The sequence below is a fragment of the Geospiza fortis genome, unplaced genomic scaffold, assembly GCF_000277835.1.
Source record: "Geospiza fortis unplaced genomic scaffold, GeoFor_1.0 scaffold100, whole genome shotgun sequence".
NCBI lineage: Eukaryota > Metazoa > Chordata > Aves > Passeriformes > Thraupidae > Geospiza > Geospiza fortis.
Window position 1 is genome coordinate 3,938,685 of NW_005054350.1, and position 24,000 is coordinate 3,962,684.

General features: G+C 37.6%; 1 protein-coding gene across 1 annotated transcript in view; it reads right to left on the minus strand.

The window, feature by feature from the left end:
* GNAL (G protein subunit alpha L) overlaps positions 1 to 24,000 on the minus strand; it is a 115,320-nt gene that overhangs the window by 43,571 nt on the left and 47,749 nt on the right. Inside the window, exon 5 of the mRNA XM_005423344.3 lies at positions 12,891 to 12,988. Coding sequence (XP_005423401.1) covers positions 12,891 to 12,988 — 98 coding nt within the window. The remainder of the gene's footprint in view (positions 1 to 12,890; positions 12,989 to 24,000) is intronic.

Genomic DNA, 24,000 nt, shown 5'->3' on the forward strand with positions numbered 1-24,000 from the left:
TTATAAACTGGAGACTAAAGTGTGCCTCTGGGAGAGAATGGTACAGAGGAAGCGATATAGGGGACTGGAAGACGAGGAAGTAAGAGGCAGAGCCCCATTTGGTGCAGGGGGAAGAAAGAGAAGGAAAGCACTTTGTTTCCAGAGTTCCCTTACCTTCTCAAGTTGGTAGCAGATCTGGAAGTCATCACTCTGGGGAGAAATACTCTGTATTACCTGCACATGTGTAACACATGCACTATTGGTCACACAATTGTATATGCAGAAAGAACTTTGCTGCAGAAAACTGCATCTGGTAAGCCACTTCTAGCTCAGAGCACCAAGCAAGGCAGGCAGATGAGTGAGTCACAGATCTGAACTGATACCTGCAACCGTATTACATTTAACTCAAAGGAGATACGTGCTGAGAAAGGTCTTGAGTTTAAACATGTGAGCAGCTCCTGGGAAGAAATGCAAAACCCCAACTGGGGCCCCATTATGGAATAAAAAGACAATGAAACAGCTGCAAAGAAAGGGAAGCCCCTCATGCGCACAGCCATGCTGTGCTGTCTCCTGGCACAGCCCATGTCACTCAACACCTTCCACTGTTGGTGGGAAGCATTTTTATTGCTTTTCCTGTTTTAAGTATGTTGAAACTCAATGTAATTCCATATATTTCCTTTCCTTCGCACTCCTTAGTGGTCTCCAGCGCACAACAAAGAGAAGACTAATTTCAATGCCCTCCTCTATTTACATTTTGAGAAACAACTAGGATTTGATTATTTATCTTTTAGCAAGGGAGAAATAAGTCAAGAGTCCTCACATTCCCCAGAAATGAACACAAGTGCTTCATCCAACCGGGCGGTTCAGGCTTAAAAAATTTCTGTTGAGGCCATATAACTGGAGAAGGAATGCTCCTTCATTGAAAACGTAGTTTCTTACAGGCAAAGAGAACTTCAAACAAATAAATATTTTAAAGGATCATGTTTCTAGGAAGTTTGTATCCTGAAGCCAAGGTTCTACTTGTTACTTTATTTCTGTCATCATCTGAGAAATAAGCATGTTACCTGCCTACTTTTAAACTACTTAAAAGAAGAAATGCATATAAAGCCTAATCTTTGATTTGTTAATAGTTTTATTATTTATACACAACAACAGTTGGGAATTTCCAGCATACTCCAATAAGAGCTTCTGATGGATTCTTTTCACTTGAGAATCATGAAGGAAGAATGGATTTACTAATAAGATGCAAATATCTGTTCTGAAAGCAATGCCCATTTCCCCCCCCTTTTTTCCTGCTGCTATGCTTTGTCTGATTATATTGATACATAAAATAGAAAATAATGAAATTACTAAGAAAAGGTCAAAGGAGGATGGGGAATAGCAGATAGATAAGCCAGCCCTACACACCCAGGAAGATATGCAAGACATCTCACAGTGACTGACAAAAATGACACATTATCTTCTATCTCAATTGCCCAGAGGCCCAATTCATAAAAAAATGATCAATTTCTCAATAATAAAACAATGAACAAACAAAATAGGGTAAAGCAAAGAAATTGATCTGAAGTAATTAGCAAGTGGAGAGAAAAAAGGGAAATCTGTCAGCCACCAAATTTAGATCAAGATCACAAGTAAGTCATAGGTCTGGGCACTGAAACAGAAGAAAAAAGGCAATGCAAGTAAAAATCCAAACATGCTGGATTCTGCTCAGAAGACTTTCACCCAGTGTTGCAATAACTATTACACATGTGCAAAGGTGAAAAATCTCCAGAAAATAAGCAGCTTTTATGCTGAAATCTCTCCAAAAGAGTGTGATAAGTGAGGTATGCTTCTGACTCCATTTTAAGTGAGAAAATTGATAAAACATCAGTGATGCTGAAACTTTCAGCCAGTAAGTCCCCTGAAGAACTCATGATCTTTTTCACAGGTTTCTATGGAGGTACAGGGAATTACCGAGTATTGTGCTTAAAGAGCACTGTTCTTGATAAACATTTTTGTAGGGAACTTTTTTTTCAGGCAAAGAGGACAGCACCACACTGGTTAAAACAGAAGCACCTGTCTCGGTGTTCTGAGGTCCACACTACAATTTACAAAACTAGAATCAATCCTGTTAGGGGCAGAATGAAACTGAGACTTTTTGCTTGGAAAGCCTTTCTCCTCTGGAGAAAAAGTGTACTTGTGCTCCTAGCCTACTATTGCAGGTAACACCCATCTTCTGGAACAATGAGGCTGAGACGAAGAAACCTGTCTTGCTTGTGAGTAAAGATATTTGTCTTAAGCTCATCCCACAGGCTGAAAGGTTTAGAATTAAATGTTTTGGAACTGTCCTTCAATTATTTCCTTTCTAAAGAAACTCATGGAATGCATCACCATTTACTTTTTGGTTTTTTCCCCCTCTTTTAAGTTCTTTTCAGTTCTTGTGGTCCTTCCCCCTCTTTTCAGTTCTTGTGGTCCTCTGTGTATTTCTGACAACCTCACAGTATCCATGCCATATCCATATCTCATGTTTATTGTAACTGCCTTTTAGCCAGGCTACCTTGATTGCTCAGAATCCAACTGTGCATTTATTCAAGTTTCTGAACATTCACCTGCGCCGTGCTCTTCATATGGTGTGGAAATAAAAGATCTCACTAGCAATGTCTCTTTGGTTGTTTCCAGGATCTTTTGTGATGGCTTGTTCTTTTTCCCTCCTCATATCCATTCTGCTCGTTTCCATCGGGACATAGGCTAAGCCCCCTCAACATTGTGCAATCCCATACATTTAACATTTGCCTCATTAAAGAGACATAAGAGACTGAATTTCTGCCAAAAATACTTGGTGCTTTATTTCTTTTGCTTTATTTGTGAACCCATATTTATTATCTTCGCCCACATATAATCCTCTCTTTTCATCTTCTTTTCATCCCCTAAAAAGGTATAACTTGTTTACAACTTAGTAAAAGCATGCCTAAAGTAATTTTTAATAATGATTTAATCATTCTTTCAATATATTGTATATTATGATGATATCCCTGACACAGGTACAGAATGGTATATTTATAAATAAGTTAACAAATTTCTATGAATAAGCTTTAATAGAGGTCTCACCCTTGTTATTCTTACATAACATAATTTGGTGGTTAATATCAGGTCAAAACCTCTAAATTTTGCCTGTGTTAGCTGTGCTCTCTGCACCACAATCTCCTCTGGAGAACCTCCCACCTCGACCTCAGCCCCTACTGACAGGAGCTGCCAAGAAACCTCAGAGGAAAGGGGTGACTAACCAGTGCAGAACACAAGTTCTGCTCTGATGCAAAACAAAACCAAACAAAACCACCAAAACCCCCAAAACAAAGATTTCCATGTAGTTAAAAGAAAATGAAACTTGGGGAAACTAGTGACTACATTTGACCCCTTTTTTTTGAAGAATTGTAACAATGCTGATGTAATGAACTATAGTTTACTACAATCAGTTCTGTAGAATGTAGAAAAATGCTTCCTGGCATACACTTCTTTAGAGAAAAGCTTTTCAAGCCCACTATGTTTGTGGTGAAAAGCAAGTTTATGGCAAACTTGCTGGGAAAAAAAGTTTCTATGATCCTGACAATGTAAGGAAATAGGACAACCAACTAAATGAATATAGAAGTCATACAGGACCAACAAGTTCCTTAACACATAAAGCTTACTTCTACATTCCCTGAACAGAATAAACTCTGGTAGCAACACTGGTCTAGAGTATTCTACTACCCTTTAATAAGCTGTTTTTTAGTAATTGCCACAGCAGTGTTGGCAATTACATGTTTGACATAGTTGGGCCAATAAATAAGTTGAGGCTAAGAAATTACACCTGTGCTGACCATTAAACTTCTCCACAATGTAGTTGGGAAGGTAACTTCATAAAGAATAACTATCCAAATTCTGCACCACTAGGATTTCAGGATGCTAATGCTTAGAATGCAGATCTTTCCAAACTCATCCTTCTAAACCAAAAGAAAGGTAGTGAATCCTTCTTAAAGAAAGACAAAAAACAGCATGGGGGCAAAAGCAGGGAATAAAGAAATGTAGCAAGAGATTTTGGTCAGAAAATGTAGTTAAGGGTTATTTTGATATTCAGTCCAATTAACTTACACAAACGAATATCTGAAAAACAAAACAAAACAAAACCTCCCAGCCTCCCTGCCACGTTCATGAAAGAAAACCAAAACTGAAAGGCTGTTCTCAGAAAATCCATATAACTGATTTCAAGACTGACCTTTCCATGCATTAGCACTTATATGTGAAAACTGCTTAAACTCATCTCTCTTTTTTGACTACAATTAATGGAATTATCAGGGAAGTAGTAAGAGGAGGAACAATTAATTTTTTAACCAATTCTAGAATTAATGATCTTTCAGAAATTTTATTATTTAGTATGTCCATTAAACAGGATGTCTACTGATACATCTTATATGTATTTTCTTTTCCACTACTTAATTTAGGCACAAATTAAACTTCAGGTTGAACCCCACAATGTAACAAACAATTCTAATTGAATCAGAAAGAATACTTTTACAAAAGACACAACTGAAACAATTTCTCTAAAGTCAAATAAACCTTTAAAAATTTCTGGCAGCATCACTGTTGCCTTGTACTAAAATGAACAAAATTAGCTTTAACTTAATTATAAGAAGTAGAGAGATACCCTTGAACTGCTTAGTTTCCCAGTCTGATTAGTCTTAAAAGTGGGATTACAACCAAACTGATAAATACCACGACTCTATTTTGGTTTAGTCTGAGGTGTAAAATTTATTTTTCAAGCGTAGATGCTTAGTCTTTAGACTTTTTCAACACAGTATCAACTGTATTTAATTTTCTTATTTCTTAACTTCTGCATTCCACCATCTTTCTTTTTCCAAATCTGTCAGTGCAGCGTTAATTTAGAAAAACACAGCCACCCAAACCCTGGCTTCTTGTAGATCCTAACATAAACAAGGCTGTGTACATCTATTAGTGCAGAGCAGGCTGTGTATGCAGAGTCTGGCCAGTGAGCAGTTTCTTAAGGAAGAAATATGACTCTTGGCCTTTCTTTATCCTGTCATGTGAAACTGACTACTTGAAAAAAAGAAAAACTGACCATCCCTAAGTGAAAAAATGCATGTGGCATTTAAGAAAACTTAAAATGTAAATAATATGACAGTATCCCATACAATCTGCATTAAATTCTCAATGCTCTTCTGTTTTAAGCATTTAACTCACAGTTATGATACAGTTGTTATATAAATTTAGTATGTAAACATGCATTTCACAGTAGGTTAGATTTAAAGTAAGAGAATATAGAACACACTTTTTCTATAGAGCATAGTATAAAAAAATTCCCATAGACAAAACCTAAAATACATTTGTTACATAATGATTAATAAGGTGATTTCACCAACTAATCTCTGCCACTGAGAACATGCACACACTCAGCAATGAATTGTAAATGAACAGATTGAATTAAATTCTTAGAAATGGAATAAATATAAATGACTCTCAATGTTCCCTGCAATATAATGAAGCTGGCTTTGGTCATAGTTTACTCTTTCTCCCACGCATACACTGGAAGAGCTCTAAACCAAGAACAGCACATAAATAACACCACAATTGGCAGAATGACCCACAACTTCCTTCTGAAATCCACTCATAAATCCTGCATGCAGATTCTAGATAACCATCATTGGCAGTTTTACTTCATTTGGAGACATTTTGAGATGCTGACCCTGAACAATGATTCATAATCAGGATTTCTGGAGTTAAGCTGTATCAGCATGTTTACTGTACTCTAACTTGCCAGTAGGAATACACATATTTTTAAGGTTCTCTTTATTGGCAGTTATCTGTACTCTAGATAAGATATAAACCTTCAAGGCAATTTCAAAGTATGCTGATTAACTCTGCTATTTTCCTTTCCTATGTTTTATTAACTACTTCTATGATTTTAATATGCAAAATTCAAACAAAATGTCCCTCAGTGCAGTCCAGTCTTACAGAGAAGCCTTCTCTTCTTGCTGCTCAGTATCCCAGAGTCTGGTTATTTTTGCCAGTCACACTGGCTCAGCGTGCCAGCTCACTGATTCAGCCCTGTACCAGCACCTATTCACATCTGTCCTCACTGCTGTGATGCAAAATAAACACAGTCTTTTCTCTTTTAATAATAAATGCAACAGAAGGCTCTTTCTTTGTTATAAAGGATATGGATGCTTTAAGAGTGTATATGCTGAGGGTGACACTGAGTGTCTTGGTGCTTCAGCAGTCTTTTGCTCAGGCTTGAAAAGCTCCTCAAGTGTTGTATTGCAAAAGTCTGTAGTTTAACTCTGTAGAAAGGATATGGAAAAATATATCTCCAAATTAAATACAGGATACTAATAGAGAAAACTAAATGCAGACAAGCTCAGCTGATGGACCTGCTTGCAATTCTCCAATATGCTGAATGGATTACATTTCCAAACGAGGCTGAGTTGCCATGTTACACTAACACGTCCTGCATGTATTTTGCCCCGTGTGTGCAGTCAGGAAAAAAAAATTAGGGAAAACATTCATCAATTGTTCAGGAAAAACTGAAAAATTTGATGACTAGGGGAGGAAAGAACTGTTTCCTCGACAGAATAAAGCCGGCTTTGCTGTACTTTTTTGGAAGAAAACTAACACTGTCTAATAAAACATCAAAAAGAGTCTAAGTGTACTTTCATGCATCTGTCATGACTCTGCCTGGTCTTTAGATTTTATTACTCCTTTAAATTGAGGTTAGGGAATATTTTATGTTTTTCTGCCTTTGACTTTCAACCTTTTTGCTTGTTCTAAAACCGCAGGAAACAGAACCAGTCATACACAGTGAAGCATGTGGGAAAATGTATGGTTTAAATTTATGTTTGAGCAGTCCATCAAGGGCAGCTTAAACAGCTCTCCAGTGGCAATTAGTTAATAAGAAAAAGTATTTGTCACATCAATTTTAAAAGGCAAAGAAGGTGCTGTGTTTATAAACTACCTTCTATCTTATTTTTATATTTGAGAAGTGCTATTGTCTTCTCTAGGTATAGAAGACAGTTGCGAACCAAAGTGGTTTAAACAGGCCTGTATGCCATTCTGGTATTTTCATACTGCTTCATCCTCCAAACTGAAAATACAAAGGCATTTCGGAGGTTTATCCAGCTACTTCTTATTCCATATCTTTGTACTTCTAAATACTAGGATTATAACATCATGGTTACATTTTGATTACCAAAATTAAGATAGAATTGGTTAAATCTAATGATTTTTGTTTTGTAAGTGAAGGCAAAAAGGGGAACAACAACAAAAAAAATCACAGCAACACATGAAATGGCTATTTCACAGAATTCCCAGTGCATATTTTAAGAAACCACAATTCTGCCTCTTGAGAGTGTGGTCTATTAGTTAGTAAACAGTGAAAAATGCAAGCATTACACACTGGAGAATGACTTCTGTCCTATCTGGCAGCCACCTCTGTTTAGAAGACTCATCAGTGAGGCTAAAGTGATTACTCTATAAATACAACCTCTCTCTCTCTCTCTTTTTTTTTTTTTTACTATTAAATAACAATTTAGTGGTTGCTTAAGGCTTATAGTTTAGATCAGGTAAGTGGAGAAAATTTGTTCATGAATTAAGCAAACAAAATTTGCTTCTAGCTTAAGCAATGAATTTTTAAGGTTTGAAAGTGATACTGCACGAGAAACTTTAAAAGGAAAAAATGAAGAAACTTTATCATCACAGTGAGTTGTTTATATATGACCCAGAATAGATGGAAGAAAATAATATTATGGTTTTCTTGTATCACCAGAAAAATCTAGTTCTTAAAATCTCATTACATGAAACATTTCATATTAATACTTTTCTTGTGCTTCTGTAAGTAAAAATTATTAGTCTTATCAAGTGTAAAAAGAATCACTGTTTTTAAAAATGTTCTCTAGATAACAACAGCAACAGTAATAACAGTGCTTAGCTTAATTTATAATGAATCTACCCACATTTACTTCATTGCCCCTTATGAAGAAGTAGTATACCAATACCCCTGACTGCAATGCCACGCTAGACAAAAAAGCAGAGAATGCCAAGGCAGCTTTTCTGACCTCAGCCTACAGGAGGGAACTTACTGATGACTGTGCATGCCAGCAATTAAACCTTATGTCTAGAAGAGTGCAAGGCAAGTCAAAAATATGCTTGGTTTTAAGAAGTGCTGCTGTTGAGAAAAGAATTATCTTTTTTCTCACATTGAGAGTTGAATCTGTGGACAACAACAGAACAGAACCCAACAACAGAGTTGGTTTTTTTTTTGATTACCCTACCTAATATAGGATAGACATCTCAGAAATTGGCTGAAACCCCCCCAGGACAGAATGACTGCAAAGAAGAAAAACATCTGTGTCTTTTCCATCTATATCAGCTCAAATATAAAATCAATTTCCTTTGGGCAAGCTCACATCCCTTGTGTTTGCTTTCCCGAGAACTTGTACAATGAAGTTTTATTAGCCCCAGTGTTCACACAGAGACCAATTTAGGCCTTCACACTTAAGTATATCAGAAGTGGTCAAAGAAATTTTGTCAGGGAAAGAAGACTGATAAAATGGGGCAAAGGACTGGTTGAGGGCAGGGTTCCCTTAAATTCTTGGTCTAGTTCCTCTTCCAAGGAACTCAGTGAGCTGAGTAAAACCCTTTCCACCAGGGCCACTCATGAGCACACATGCTGCTATTTGCATGTGAACACAGTGAGACAAAATTCTATTCTAGAACTTTCTAATAAACTTGAAAGGAGTTGGTTTTTTATTTCTAACAACAACAGCTTGAAGTTGAGCTGTGTGTGACCGAATAAGAGAACTGAATGTCTTGCTTTTGTCTTTTTTGTCCCCTTCCCAAAGTGCCTAGCTGTGCTGGTCTACTCTTGTGCTCTAGTACTACCACCTTTCCATGGCAATGTCTGAGCACTGCAAGCATCCCCACACCTTTTTTCTGATCACTGAAACTAATTTTAGCAAGCTACCTGATGGCTGAGTAGCCAAAACTAAGTTAGCTCAATGCTTACTTTATGGAAACAACAGATGGACATCACCAGACTGGGGGTGCCTGATATCCCCCAAGGATGACTGATGTTCTGAATTGAAATTTTATACCTCTTTGTCGCCACATAAATTAATTGACTTAAATTTATGAAGTTTTTAAAGACATAATCAACTCACTAGCTTTTTTTTTCATTTTTTAATTGAAGGCCATCATACCTGAACCTTTATTTGTTTTGTTCTGTTCTGTATTTATAGAATTTTCTTTGTGGTTCCCATCCATGGATACAATAAAATTTGGGTATTTGGTAACCAGTATAAAGAAACTGAAATATTAAAAATGGAGCTGTATTCATCATACAGGAAACTAACTTTTAGAAAACTGTCCTAGAAACACAGGAAAATTTTAATTTCTGCCTATTGTTTATATACTAGACAGTTCAATGCCAAAACTTCTCTAAATCACAATCTGAAAGTCCCTCATAGACCTAGAATTTGCTCAATTTAAATTATGCGAAAACAGACAAAAAGCACAGTTTGAATAGAGTTCAAATAAATTAAAGTTAGATGGGAGTTTTATCATCATAAACAGAATAAATCTGCTGAAATCTGTCTAAGTCAAATGGGGACACAACTAAATAAAAACAACTTTTCAAAGTTGAGATTAAACTTGAAATTTACCTTGTAAGAAATATTAAATCAGAGGACAGGGAAAACAATAACCTGTCAGTTTTATGATATTAATCTCGAAGAAATATATGAAGGTAATTAAGAAAAGAAGATGGTTGATGGCCATGCAATAATATACCCTCCAAGAATTACATAAATGTCTTTGTAGCTGGTGATAAAGAAAATCCTGATCTTTGCTGACCTCTGTCTTGGCCATAGATTTGTATTTGCTACAAATATCACATGATGCATCAACATCATGTGTGCACTAAATGTATTCCTTAACAATGGAAGAAGTGAGATACATAAAGACTTGTGTAAGAATATTAAAATGATTAAAGGAGTGAGAATGAGGGAAAAGCAGGACCCCATTCTCATTCCTGTGAAGGAACAGTATCCTGATAATTTGAAAGGCCATTGAGGATCAAGGAAAATTAACTTTCAGGCATAACATAAATAGAACATTTGTCTCTGTGTCTTTCTACTACCTTTGATTCCAGCAAAATACTTCTCCCACAGCAATAAAGAAAATTAGGTTAAGTTTTAAAAATACAGAAGCCCTGTACTGTAGCCAAAATAAACTATTCCAAAATACACTGTATTTGCAACTCATTTAACAGTCAGCAAGTTTGGTCGCTGACATTATAATTTGCTAATAATGCTTTTCAGTATTCTTAAGCCAGCCACCCAACTTGTAGTCCAATGATATTTATAACACATGCTGGGATTTTTTAGGTTTGGCTTTGTGGTTTTTTAAGCTGAGAAGTGGTGACCTACTGATAATAATGTTCTTCCTTCACTACCAAGCAAAAGGTTAGGATTTAACTGATGGCATGGGATGTTTTCTCCTAAAGCCAGTGTCATGGAAACACCGCAGATGTTTCAAAGTCCCACAGTAAGCATGTGTATCAGTATTACACTCCTTCCCTTTTCCCCTTCACCAGTGCAAGATGACCATGGACAGGTTCTGAGAGAAATGCCACACGCTCCTGCTGAGCCAGCACCCTCACCCTCTGTATTTTCTAAGTGCATGAAAGAACTCTATTTCCAGCCTCTGCTCACAGGCTCTCAGTTATGAGGAGGATGTGACCCCACCACCCTGACAAACGTCCATCCATGGCTAGCACGGAAATGTTCTTCTGCGTAGAGGGGCAGATAGAAGTTGGGTGCATTTTTAGCATCTTTCTGTCAAGATTATACTTCAGTGTTTGAAATCATCAATACCTGTGAGAGAAAGGCTGTTTGATCAGATCACTGACACAGCTGTACCTGAATTTCAAGTTTCTGCTCTAAGACTGCAGGTGTGTAAACAAGGATAAGTCACTCAGCTGTTATATTTTCAAGTAGATCATGACATGAAAAGCACAGATACACTCAAGGAATACTTAAATATCAAATGATACTTCATAAAGGGTCTTGAAGGTGAAGAATTATGCAAATGCACTCACTACTATAACAAATAATCTTAGAATAAAGGAAAAGCAAGCCAGTTAGAAGTTATGGAGGGAAGAAACATAGACAAAACCCTATTAAACTTGCTTTAACCTTTTAGAGAAAAAAGGTAGTAGATTTAGTTTTCTACTCCAAGACAGTGGATTTAATTCTAGATCCCATTTTTTCCTCATTTGGTTTTGGTTTTGGACACAACATGAGACCTAACATTCTTCCTGTCAGAGCCTGTACAGAGGCATAATTTTTTAAAGGGAAAACACACCACCATTAGCACAACGATTTGGTGTATTCCTGGTTTTGTCTGGCCCTTTCAGCACCATTTTTCAAAGTAGGATTGTGAGACCCTTACTGATCGCTGAAGTAGAGTTGACATTCACGTATTTTAAATATGTACTGTTATTCTGTTTTCTTGGTCTGATGTTTTAGCGTGTGAATAGATATGATAAACAGTCAGTCTGCACTTTTCAGCAAGCACAACTCAGATCTGTACTATGGTGAGTGAGGGCAGAGAGGAAACCCACTGATTACAACCTAGCACAGCTGTCTAAGTCTCTCTGTGTACAACCACTGCTTTAATTTCCAGCTACTCTGGACTGTGAGCAAATGCCCAAGTTTTGGTAAATGCACTGAGGTCAAATGAGTTCCTTCATACACATATCTAATTTTTCCTCACTTCCATGTGCTGATGAATCATTTTTCCCAAAAATGGTCTGGAAAGAGGGAAAACAAACTTGCAACACCAAAATTCCCCACTGTGGCAGAAGCATGACAAGTCCTTTAGTGACATGGACCTATTCCTCTGCTTCAGGCTCAGCACCAAGAGCAGAGAGGAGGGAAAACCAAAACACTGAGTGCAAGAACAGACTTGTGGCATTGCTGCTGACCATCCTGCCAATTAGATACATTGTAACCCACTGGAGTGGGTTCTCTGGAAACCCTAAATCCCATAGAACTGCATGAGTATGTGTTCTGGCAATAGTGGTTCACATGAAATGTGTATTTTCCATGGAAATCTAACTCAGACCTGTGTTACTATAAAGGACAGCTCAGTTTGTAGCACTTGTAATGTTAACAGACTATTTTTTGATTAATAGGTTTGCATCACTGTACTATGTATTTATGATTTGCACCTTCACAATCTACAACACTTCTCAGAACATTTCTGACCAGATTGAATCTGTTTACACATTTTGACTCTTTTACATAACTGAATCTGTTTACAGATTTTGACTGTGTTACATATATGTGTACCACTTCATGTTGAAGGACAGAATACCAAATGTACCACTGTCTTTAATTAAATACTGCTTATAATTTTTTCCGACTAGAAAATGTATTAGTAATGCAGGTATGCATTTGGTTATGTAAATGTTTCAGAAATTTTTATGGAATGTGAAAAGACAGAGCAATTTCAGCACTGTCTAGGTCTCAGAATTTTAAACAAAGGATTCTTGTTAGATTGACTCAACATTTTTCCAACTTAATAGTTTCAACTGAAATGATTTTATGTAAATCAATTTTGAGTGGAATAAAGATACTTAAAGTTATTTGATTTTTTTTATACTTTTCCTTATTAGGTGTGAAATATTTGAGACATAATATTTAGTTGTGTAATAATGGCAAACTATGATAATAAATTAATTTTGCTATACATGCTCCACCTATACAGAGAATGGAAATGTTAATTCCTATATTGCAAAACTCCTGAATCTCACTGATATATTTTCCAACTTGTTATAGACGATCACATTCTTGGCTATAAATTTCATAAAAAGAAATACTTACTACTGTGCACAGTCAATCAGCTGATATTCATTTGACCTCTCGAAGCACGCCTTTACACCTTCATCATCCCAGAGCTTTTTTGCATGTTCAAAGAACTCCTGAAAATTGGAAATGCAATAAATCAGAGAACACTTCCCAAGTTTTTCAATCCTCAGTCTGCGCGGTTCCTTCCCCCAGCCTTCATGCTTTATGCTTTGCAAAATGATAGATTATACACTTACAGGAGAAAAGCTATAAGCATTTATTAGCAAAATTGCAATAAAATATTGTTGCTGAGAGTTTCCAGCAGCCATATATATAATGAAGACTGTCTTCAAAATTCATGCCAGTCCATATATAAAATTTACTGTAAGTACAAAAGTTACCTAGAAGAATGTTCACTTCATTTTTAACTGAATTTATGTTTCTGTCATGGAAAAGGCATAAAAGTGACGTAAAAAGCCGCTCAGCTTATAAACATTAGCTTTCCAGAGAAAGAAACAGCCTGTAACTTTAAAAAGATTGCACAACTTTTCCTGAAAAACACAACTTTCCGCTACTTGGTGTTTTCTCATGCACTATAATAACTTGATTGCAAGACTTTCAGAGTCTGCTCAACACTGAATCCTCCAAAGAGTTGCCTGGCACAATGTGCTTTTCCTAGCAGCTATCCCAGGCTATCCAATCCAGAAATGTCTGCCAGCAAGCTTAATTCAGAATTATTTGGAAGAGGAACCAAAACTGTCTGTGATACCAGTGAAGCCACAGCTACACACGGCTAGAGAGGCAGGTCCAACCCTGCCTGCTGGCTCCTTCTTTTCTCCAGCCCCAGCTCTAGAGACTCAAGGATCCAGCTTGTTTTAAGCTGGGGGTCCATTTTATGTTTTATCATTACTGGTAAATGACACTGTAACAGAGTTTTTTCAGCTATATCGTTCAAAATTCAAATGAAGGATGTTTAGATGAATTAGTATTTCCTTTATTATATGGCTCTTTCCTCCCTTGAACAAAATTGTTAAAGCAATACGTCAACTCAAACACAGAAGTTGTTTTCTTAACACCTCAACACTGCTAATAAATCAGCGGAGTCCTTTGGTTAGTCACAAATTTGTGAAACCTAACAAATCCCTTTTCCACAGTTCAATTTGGCTCTGTGTAAAATGAGTGTAATACCACTATTCACTTCATGATCCTGTCAAAATTTTGCATAAACATCTAAATTCTGAAACTTTTCTGAAATTGCTTCCCAGTCTCTCCCCACATCTTTTCAGGATGTAAAACCTTCTGCCTTTTTTTTCCTCCCAACTGTACCATGAACAAAGTAGAGAGAGAGAAAATTCCATTCTTTAAGAAGTTTTGAAAATGTTAGAGAAAAGGAGATGTTAAAGCAGAAACCTAAGAGAAACCCTTGCAGAAAGTCTTGGATGAACAGAGGAAGCAACACCATATATAGACAGATGCTTATACTGCCCTTGAAATTTATTTTTTCACTTGGCGAGGACATGTTTATTTAGTCTTTGTTATTTTAATTACTTATACAATTATTGTTTTAAACACTGCAGATCCACCTTTTGAAGTGATGCTACAGCTATTATAAACTCTCTGTTCCTACAGCGGGAAAAAAAAGCAAAAGCAAGCTGAAGAAAGGACAAGATATCAAACTAAAGTAGAAAGAGAAAGTGGACACATATAACAGAGACAAGGACTACAAGAAAAAGAAAGAACTGGAAAACCCAAAATGATAAATACTAGAAACCATGGAACATTCCTCAAATATGAAGCTTATGCTTGATTGATACCTAGGGCATCAGCTGAATGCCTCTCACAAAGGTGTTGGCACCTTTGGCCAAAGAAAAGCACTGCCCACTCAGCGGATGGAGTGAACTGTGGTTAAGTGTCAGGTCCTGAGGCAGAAGGAGCCAGTTCTCCATCCCCTCCGATGGGAGCAGTGTCTAACTGAGCCCTTCCTCCCACAGGCACTCACTGCTACAGGTGGCTGCCTTCCCCTCCTCCCCATCTGGGGGTGGGAATACCCACCCACCGAAAGCCATCTCTAAGGGGAATTAACATGTAAAAACCATTCCCATTCAGCCCCACAAAGCCTACAGGAAGGAGAAAGGATGAGGAGGAGGCGAGTGTAAAGGTATCCTTTTCTGAAGGGTGGCATGAATTGAGATATCAGCTGAAAATATAACTAATGAAGTAAATAAGCAAACAAATAAATAAATAAAGTTGTGCAGCTATAGTAGTTCCTCACTATTGCCTTTACATCCTCTGTATGAGCTTTATTTACTCTTAAAAATCTCTTCTGAAAAAGAGGCAATCATTTCAGCTCAGCTTCTTGAGACCCTACAAATACATTGTAAATACAGGGTTTCCATATCATTGCTTCAAATATTTCCACCTGACCATTATGCCTCAAAGCAGTCTATTTAAAATGACTTCCAGACTTCTAGTCCTAAGCACATCACATAAATCAGAGCAAATATACTTCCCTCATTAAAATGTACCAATCTACTGCAGAGGAGTACACTTGATTGCAAATTGCCTCCCACACAGCCAGCTACTCGATCCTTCCTTCCCAGGTGACTAAAGCCTTCCAGAAAAATCCTGTTTCATTTCAAGGTGCCAACTACCATGATCCAACTTTCACACTTCTTTTTAACCCTTCTCTTGTCTGCTCTAAGTTCCTCAGTACTTTTTCTGCTCATCTGCATAAGGCCCCCCACTGCAAGCACAGAGGAGGATTCTTTATATGGCAAACATATCTGGATGCCAGCTCCCTCTCTATTACAGGACAACATCCAGACAGTGTCAGCTTCGACCCCTGCAATCAAGCCCCATTTGCCTGACCAGCCTTCCAACAATCACTCTCCTCAATCCTTACAACTCATTCCTATGAATCCCAAAGCTTGTCACTTCTTCCTCCTTCCTCCCACCATGGCCACATTGTGGCCACCTCAATGGCAAGCAGGCCCTGGTGTGGCCTTTGGGCCCTGCCTGCTCTGCAGCACCTCCCCTGGGGCTGCACTATCCTTGGGGTGGCAGCCACAGTTGGCAATTCCTGTCATGAGGAAGAGCCAGGATAACTCAAAGAACAGAGAATTTGGCTCTGTTCTAGCTGGTAAGTGGAGATGGACTAAAACATTTTAAAATGTTACCTTAGGTCAGGAAAAGACAAATTAGGTTTTTAAGAGTAAGCTGTGACTGTAGTAGCTTACATTCTGAGTTGGTCAAACTAAGACTTAAAGGTGTGACTCCTGGAAAGTGGCTTTTCAGTTCTTAGAAGTCACAAGCTAGGTCCTTTGAGAAACCTTGACTGGGACAGAATAAAACAGGGACATGGTAAACCACTTTGGTAATCTGATGCACTGTGCTTGCAAGCAGATGCAGCTGACTTCTATCAGATCAAAGCCACCAAAATCTACCAAAAATATTTAGCATACCGAAGAGAACCAGGAAATAATGTACTGTGCTTGAAAGCAGAAAATCACCTACGTCATGACCAAACAGAATAGTTGCTTCAACCAAACTCTTCCTTAGGGATGGAGGCATACAAAGAGTTGCACCTATTAATATACATATAAAATAAAGCAATCAATATATTTTTAATTTAGTATTTTAATTGGAGTATTAAAGAAGTAAACGATAATGGTTTAGATCTCATGAGTTACAGGTGCCATGAATTGCAGGTATTTTTTACATTGCACACATGAATTTACACCATTTATTTAAGAATTTATAGCAATCACTAGACCATACAAAACCTTGATATTTGGATGTGATATTTGGATGTCATCAAAATGAAGATGTGACACACAACACCTCAAATATTTATTAATATAAAACTATTTGGAAATTTTCCACTCTCCCTGAGACAATCCAAAACGTCAGCCCTGCATTCCTGAACCTCCTTCTCACTAGCAGATACATTTTGCTATAAATAATCATATATCATCCAAAAATCATGAAGAGCCAAAAGCAGGTTAAAAACACCTTGAGCTGATATTACTGATCTAAACAATAGGCTATTTTTACTGTGTTTTAAAAGGTCTCGTAAAAATATTTTTACTCACCTAATTCAGTGAAAAATTTCCTGATTCAGTGTATTCCCATACATAGCATTCCAAGAAAACAATACAGGTAACAAATGCAATGTAATACAGCTAAGCCTCAGGGCACTGGTTTTCAGCTTTGTCTTACTAGAAGTTACAGCCTGGGCTGAAAATTTCCCTTATTTCGGAAATAAACTTATTTATTGGTAGGTTACCTTAGAAACCTCCTCCCCCTTATAACTCCTAAAAAAAAAATTCAAGTAGCTAAGAAATGGACTTAGTTCACTTTTTAGATACCTAAATTTGGAATAAATACTATTGATGATTAAACAATTACGTAACTTCATGAACAGATCTTTATGTATTTTGGAAAAAAGAAGTTTTCATCTAACTGCTTTACAAACCACAAACGTTCACGTTAGGTCAGGAATACAATTTTTATTCTACTAAGATTCTTTCTGCCTTTCTTCCGGATGGAGCATACATTTAGTAGCTATCCTGATGTCACCTTCAGTCTCCCAGAAAGTGGAATGTAGAAGGCTCCATCCAGAGCCATATTTTCTACTTCTGTTAATATATTGTAAACATGGAAACAACTGCTATGATCAATGTGAAATCAATCTCCCTCAAGCCAAAATTTATGCTCTTATTCTCCTAAGCTTCAGGACTGTCAGGACTGTAAGACAATTTCTCATCTAAAACACAGATTAAACCTGTCTGATTACCTGACAACCACTTAAAGAAGTGGCAAATGTTACACATTTTCATAGTTCTGCCATTGTGGGTGTGAAATGAAGTCATCACTTCTATTCTGAATTTCAGTTACTACTTCTTCTCTCAAGTACTTAACCAAACAAAAAAGTAAATCACGCAATGCCTTAAAAATCCCCACCTAACACCTCCCCAACTCCCAACAACAACTGCAGTGCAAGATGATCCAGAGAATTAATTCACACAGGAAGAGAGGTATGTGCCTCCCTACTGAGCAAGGTTCTTGTACCTCCCAATGCATAGTGCAGGGCTTATGTGTATATTTATATATATATATATATATATATATACATATATATATACCTATATACATATAGGCAGTCCCAGTCTCTCATCTATGGAACCATGGAAACATTTTGTGGAATAAAAGAGTGACAATTGATGGGGAACATTGTAATATCATAAGGATGACATCCAGTGGAGTCAAATGAAGGGTGTAGAGGCAAACCACCAGCAGGGCTTTCTAAATGTGGCATGTTTGACTCTGCAATTCAAACAATATCTTTTGAAGCATCCTTTTCTGTACCAAATCTGAGGACAAAACAGAACTGGATCCATCAGCCTGCAGCCCAAGTCCCGGAGCATGACAGCAAACAGCAGGATGCTGTGCTGGTACAGCAGAGGACAGACAGCAAAATGGAGTGGGAGAGGTGACTGGGAGGAAGAACTCTAACCTAGCACTTTCATCTCCTCCCACAGAGCTGTGAGTGGTGCCCAGGGGATGATCAGAGTGACTGCATCGTGGGTGATGGGAAGCTCAGTTGAGCTCCCCCTCATGCTCCAGAAAACTTCACGGCTCCAGGGGCTGTGCTGCTGGCCTGGCAGATGCCACAAATCTGATCGGTGTTTCAATATTCTGTTGGGTTTTGCAGCACAGGCCTTGTAAAGTAACAGAAGAATGGCAATTAAAAAAGTTTCTATTTGAGCCAAGTAAACACCTGGAATTTAATATTATGAAGCAAAAACTACTTTTGTCAATCCCCGATCCCTTGCAAGCCTCTAGTCTCTACTCACTGTAGGCAGTCTCCATTTTGAGAGCCTGACTTTAAACTTGAATCCTAATCCAGCATTTAACTGAGGTGGCTGTAAACTGATGTTCCAAGAAACCCACACGAGACAGCGAGTGACAATCTGCCCCAGTGACTCCAGTTATTACTGGTTTGCTCGTACCAAGCGTAGCAACTAATTTTCTATTAAAATTGCCCTTCATCCCCAAACATCTACTGAGTGCAAATGCAAGCTGTGTCAACAAAAAAAAAATTAAATGGATTTAATGATTGGGTGAAGTACAAGGTAAGGCACCCAAGAGAGAAGGAAGCCTGCTCAGCTACCTCTTCCACAAACAAGCACAGCCTCTTGATAATCAGCCTCTTGTTTACGAGTTAAAAGTGTCCCTTATGGCTCAGTCAGCTCTCCTCAATCCTTTATGAAATGTTCTGCCTAACAAGGGAGCTGTTTTGCTACAGGTATACAAAATGCAGCTGCTCAAACTCCTAATGCCTGCAATGAAGACAGGCAAACAGTTACAATTTAAAAACAAAAGCAGAATACATGACTTGAATTTCCCCAACAGCAGCATTGTCAAAACCTTCATTAGCACCAAAGCAATAGCACAAGAAACACTGCAATGACGTTGCAGGGAGGGGTGGCCAACTGGCACACAAGGACCATGCTCTACAGGTAGGGTTCAGATGTTTCTAAAGAACCAGCACTTACAGTAGATTAATTATACAGAAACCTTTAGGAAAAGTACCACCTCCACCCCCTGCAAAGTATTTTCTGTTGTAATTTGTGGGTGTGCAATAATCAATGCAATTACTCTGCTAGTTAGTGACTCATTCTGATAGGCACAGCAGCAGTTTGGCCTCTAACCCTCCTCCAAAACCTAACTTCAGATCTGTCTAAGAGAATTACAGGATAATACTTCCAGATCTACCTTTATTCATTTTCATTGGACTTATTTTGCCTTTTTTTAAGGCCAGATGCAACAGTCTTCAAGCATAATCAGTCTGCACTAAGCATAACCTGAGCTCATTAGAGCTGAAGATAGGAGGATGGCAAATACCGCCTTCACAGAACACAACTTGTGTTGGGGCATCTCATATTCAAAGAAAACAAAACTAGTATATTATTAACTCCTAGGAGAATCTTATCTGACTTGCAAGTATAAGGAAAGAAGCTGGGGCAACAAACAGCATTTATAAATGTATAAAAGCACATAGCCACCACATGCCCCTGTGTAACACCACTAGACAAAATGCATCAGTCGTGGAGCTCGCTGACAGTGTTCAGAAACCACGCGTGTGACCAGCACAGATATATTCTACATCCCTTTCTTGAACTATTTCTGTGACTTCACTTTTAAGCTCTTACTCTACACTAAATTTCTAAGTGTGCGCAGTTGAGGGATCAGCCTGATCACCCTAGCAGTTCTATTTCTGCCTGCTGGAAACATGTTCCATCTGCCATCTTATTTTATAGAAATCAACAAGTTCAACTTTCATAGATCACAAAACTCATCTGCAAGGTCTGAGAAATATATTAATACATGCCTCAAACTTCTATCTGTCAAGCACTAAAAAAAGCTCCAAAAGGTCTTTAGATCATACTAGCAAAAATAATGACATGATTTTGTGCTTTCGTAATATTATGAGGCCAGCACTGTGGTTTTGATAGGCTTTGCAAATAAGAATACATTATAAGTCAGAGAACAGTTCCACATTTTTCCCTTCACTACCTGTTAAATAGTGGAGCTTTTTTCTGAGCTAGATAACAAAGCTTTTATCATACTAAAACCAAAAACCTCTGATTCAGTCTTCTAGTTTCCATTTTAACTGTGTACTTCAAGTTTCAGTCCTTGAATGTTGCTGCCTACCTACTATTTTAAGGGGCCACCAAGCTCTCAACTAAGAAAAGAAGGAGAGATAATTTAAGCAAATTACTTAGGGTATATAGTACCTAAAAAATGTGTTGAGGATGGAAAACTCACACCTATTCTTTTCCTTGAAATCATGGCTTTGGAGAGTCAGGACCTCTCCCTGAATGTACACAAAAGCTCTTAATTAAAAAAAAAACCAAAACACCTCTCAAAATATTTGTGAGAGTAAGCAAAGGTGCATTACACAATCCTACAACATTGCTGCCCTTTGTATTCCTGAAGCACTTGTGAAAAGAAAAATGTAGGAACTGTTAAAATTCCCTCAAGCAGAATTTTTTTGTGGACAACAGATGATAACAAAGCATGAAATTAATCTGTAAGTACTGAACAAGATGCAAAAAGAATGAAAAATATGTAATGACTTGACAAAAATTGGGAGCAGGTGATCTATCTCTGTTATCAAAATGCTGCTTACACAGTTGTCTTTTGTAGAGCACTGAGCCTTGAAACTGGAAAAATTACTGAAAACCACATAATCTGTATGTCACCTGTACTGGGAGAGGTTTGCTTGTTGTTTATTTACTGAAAGCAATAATGGCACCATGAAAGTGTACAGATTCTGTATGCCAAATTTATTTCTTAAACTGACTAGGTAAGAGTAAACAGAACAGAGTCCGTGTGGAATAAAGGATGGCAAATCAGCTCACAGCACTTTTGTTACTGCTTCTGGTTCTGCAATCATTTAACTCCTGGGCCTTTGCAATGAACATCATATTCAATTTTAAGTCAATATAACATCCAGCCAGTAAGTATGTACAACTCACTCTGCAATCCTTGATGAAGGGAGTGTAATGGAATTGAGAAGTGGTGCTGCTAGACGTTTATTATAAAATAGTAAACTTGAGGCATTTCATGGCAGGAAATATTACCAAGATTTTTATTTTCAAAACATTGGCCAAAACCACTAACTTACATGCTGTAACATGTCAAAACTGGATTTGAATCCTCCTGATTATAAATCTCAAGTAGCCTTGTATTAGATCACATTTTGTATTAGCTGTATAGTAAGGTAATTTTCTATTGCATGCCACAATGTATTTGGGCACAAATCAGTACAAAAAATTAGAGACCCTCCACTGGATTGTTATTTCACTGAGCAGCGAAAATCATGAAGTTAATTCTCACCCGCTGCTTCGAAGAGATAACTCTAAATGTAGATTAAATGTAACTTTGTCACCTTTTGACACTGAGAACCCGACCGCCATGCGAGTTGCTCCTGCATGCTTTCAGCCCCTCCTACAAGTCTGGCTCTGTTGTCATTACTCAGAGGGTGAGGACTCCCCCAAAGAAGTCAAACCAGTGGAGTACAACGCTGAGGGGAGGCAGCTCTTCCCTGTTCCCAGGCAGTTCTCCTGCCCTGCTTATAGGGAACCCCTGCTGCTTCTGTAAATACAGCTTCAGAGTGAAGACAAGTGTCCAGTGAACTGTACAAACACAGGACTGCAGCCTGTGATTCTTCAGAGTAAGAGAAGTTTCTACTACTCCGAGCTTCAACTGTTTTCCTTAAACCAGTTTTGAAGGTCATATATCAAGGAACTATTTCATGCTCTAATATGCACTTTATTATTTGTAAGTGATTTCCTACCAGACAAGTGGTTTGCAAGGACAGGGACCTCTCATTTCCTTTTATAGATTTGATTCGGAAATAAATGCTGGCAACATCACGTGACAAATGGGCAACATCCACAACTTGAGCAACTCTCATAATTGGATCAGAAAGTAATGGAAAAGCCAGTCTGCTGCTGCCAGATCTATTTAGTGTCCTGTTCCTCTGCCCAAGTTTTATCTAAATTCTTCAGCATTATCTCTCTTCTTTTGACACTTCTTCCTGTCATTATCCATGTGCAAAACCACACTAACTTACTCATTCTTAAATATTTATAATAGTAGGAAAAGGCAATATAAGTCTTTATTATATCTCTATGGCTAAACTGAATTGAGTTTCAGGAAACTTTTTCCTCTAATTAACAACCACAAGTATAGATATATGTATATGAGTAAGGATTTCCTATGAAAAGCAAAAACTTTATTGTCTTTTCTATCTGATAGCTGTTGCCTTTTAGAACTGTTCTGGGAAATGACTGCATACAACTGCATGAACTAGTAATTTTGACTATCTGAAAGTAATATATTTTAAAGGAACCCCATAGTTTGAAGATGTGCTTACAATGTTTATGGTTGCAAAATCACTCTACCTTATTATTGAGTAAGATTAAGGCACCTTAATAAAGCTCTGAGAAGTAATACAAGTAAATGCAAGTAAATCTTGGCTGCAATTTATATAACTTTCAACATTCTTCTAATGCCAATTCCCACAAATCTACTGCTGAAATCAGCCTTTTCAGACTAATTTAGAAGAAATTTAGCTAGCAACTTCAGAAAAGTAAACTTTTTAATTCCTACTATTTGATTCTCAATTCCCATTCTGAAGAGTACATAATTTTCAAGAAGTACAATAACAATATCCTATTATGTATAACATGGAAAGAAGGTATATACAGTAACAAATGAAATAGTTAAGGCATCAGAAGCTAAGTATTTTTTGCTAGCCCATAAATAATTCTACCACTCAGAAACTGCTTAGAAGTCAACAGAAATGTATATCCATAGGCATAATAATCTGTGTCTTTACAAACACAGATGACTAGAGACAATGTACAACTTGTGGATGGGAAATTCTGTTGGAATTTCAGAGCTGAAAGTCACTAAGGGGGCCCAGCTGTTTGGCATGTAGATGTTTCCAGGGTACTTAAAAAAATACTTTATAGAGCCTAAGATAGCTTCTTCCCTTTCTTCCCAGTCTTTTATTTATTATTTGCTGCAGGATTATTTCTCACTTCAAATGTAATCTAACATGAAAGCTGCTGATCAATATTGTAAACAGATGATTAGTGTCTTGTGACTGCCAAAGAACTGCTAATGAATCTCAACAAATGATGCTGGAACAGGGACGTGAGGTAAAATAATTGAATTGAGGGAGATAATAAAACTAGATAATTCCTTCAGTTTAAAAGGCAAATATTGCCAGAACTCCTTAAAGAGAAAGAAATTATTTACACTTGTCTCAGAAATGGTAGGAAATCAATTTCTTTGTATTAATTAAAATCAAACTCCCACCAACTACAGCACTGCCTACCTGAAGTAAAATACAGAACTTGCGAGTCTGAGGTCATTGATACTGGACCCTTCCAACCTGCAACAACTGAGCTGAGACTCCAAAGAGCCTCCCTGCACCTCCTCTCCCTTCTCTTTCCTTCAGGTACTACTTGGCTAAAGAGCCTGCCAGAGCACCACAGGGCCATCAGCAACCTCCCTGCAAGATGAATGGTTGCACATGAACAAAAAGGACCTGCCTGCTTTTGCACCT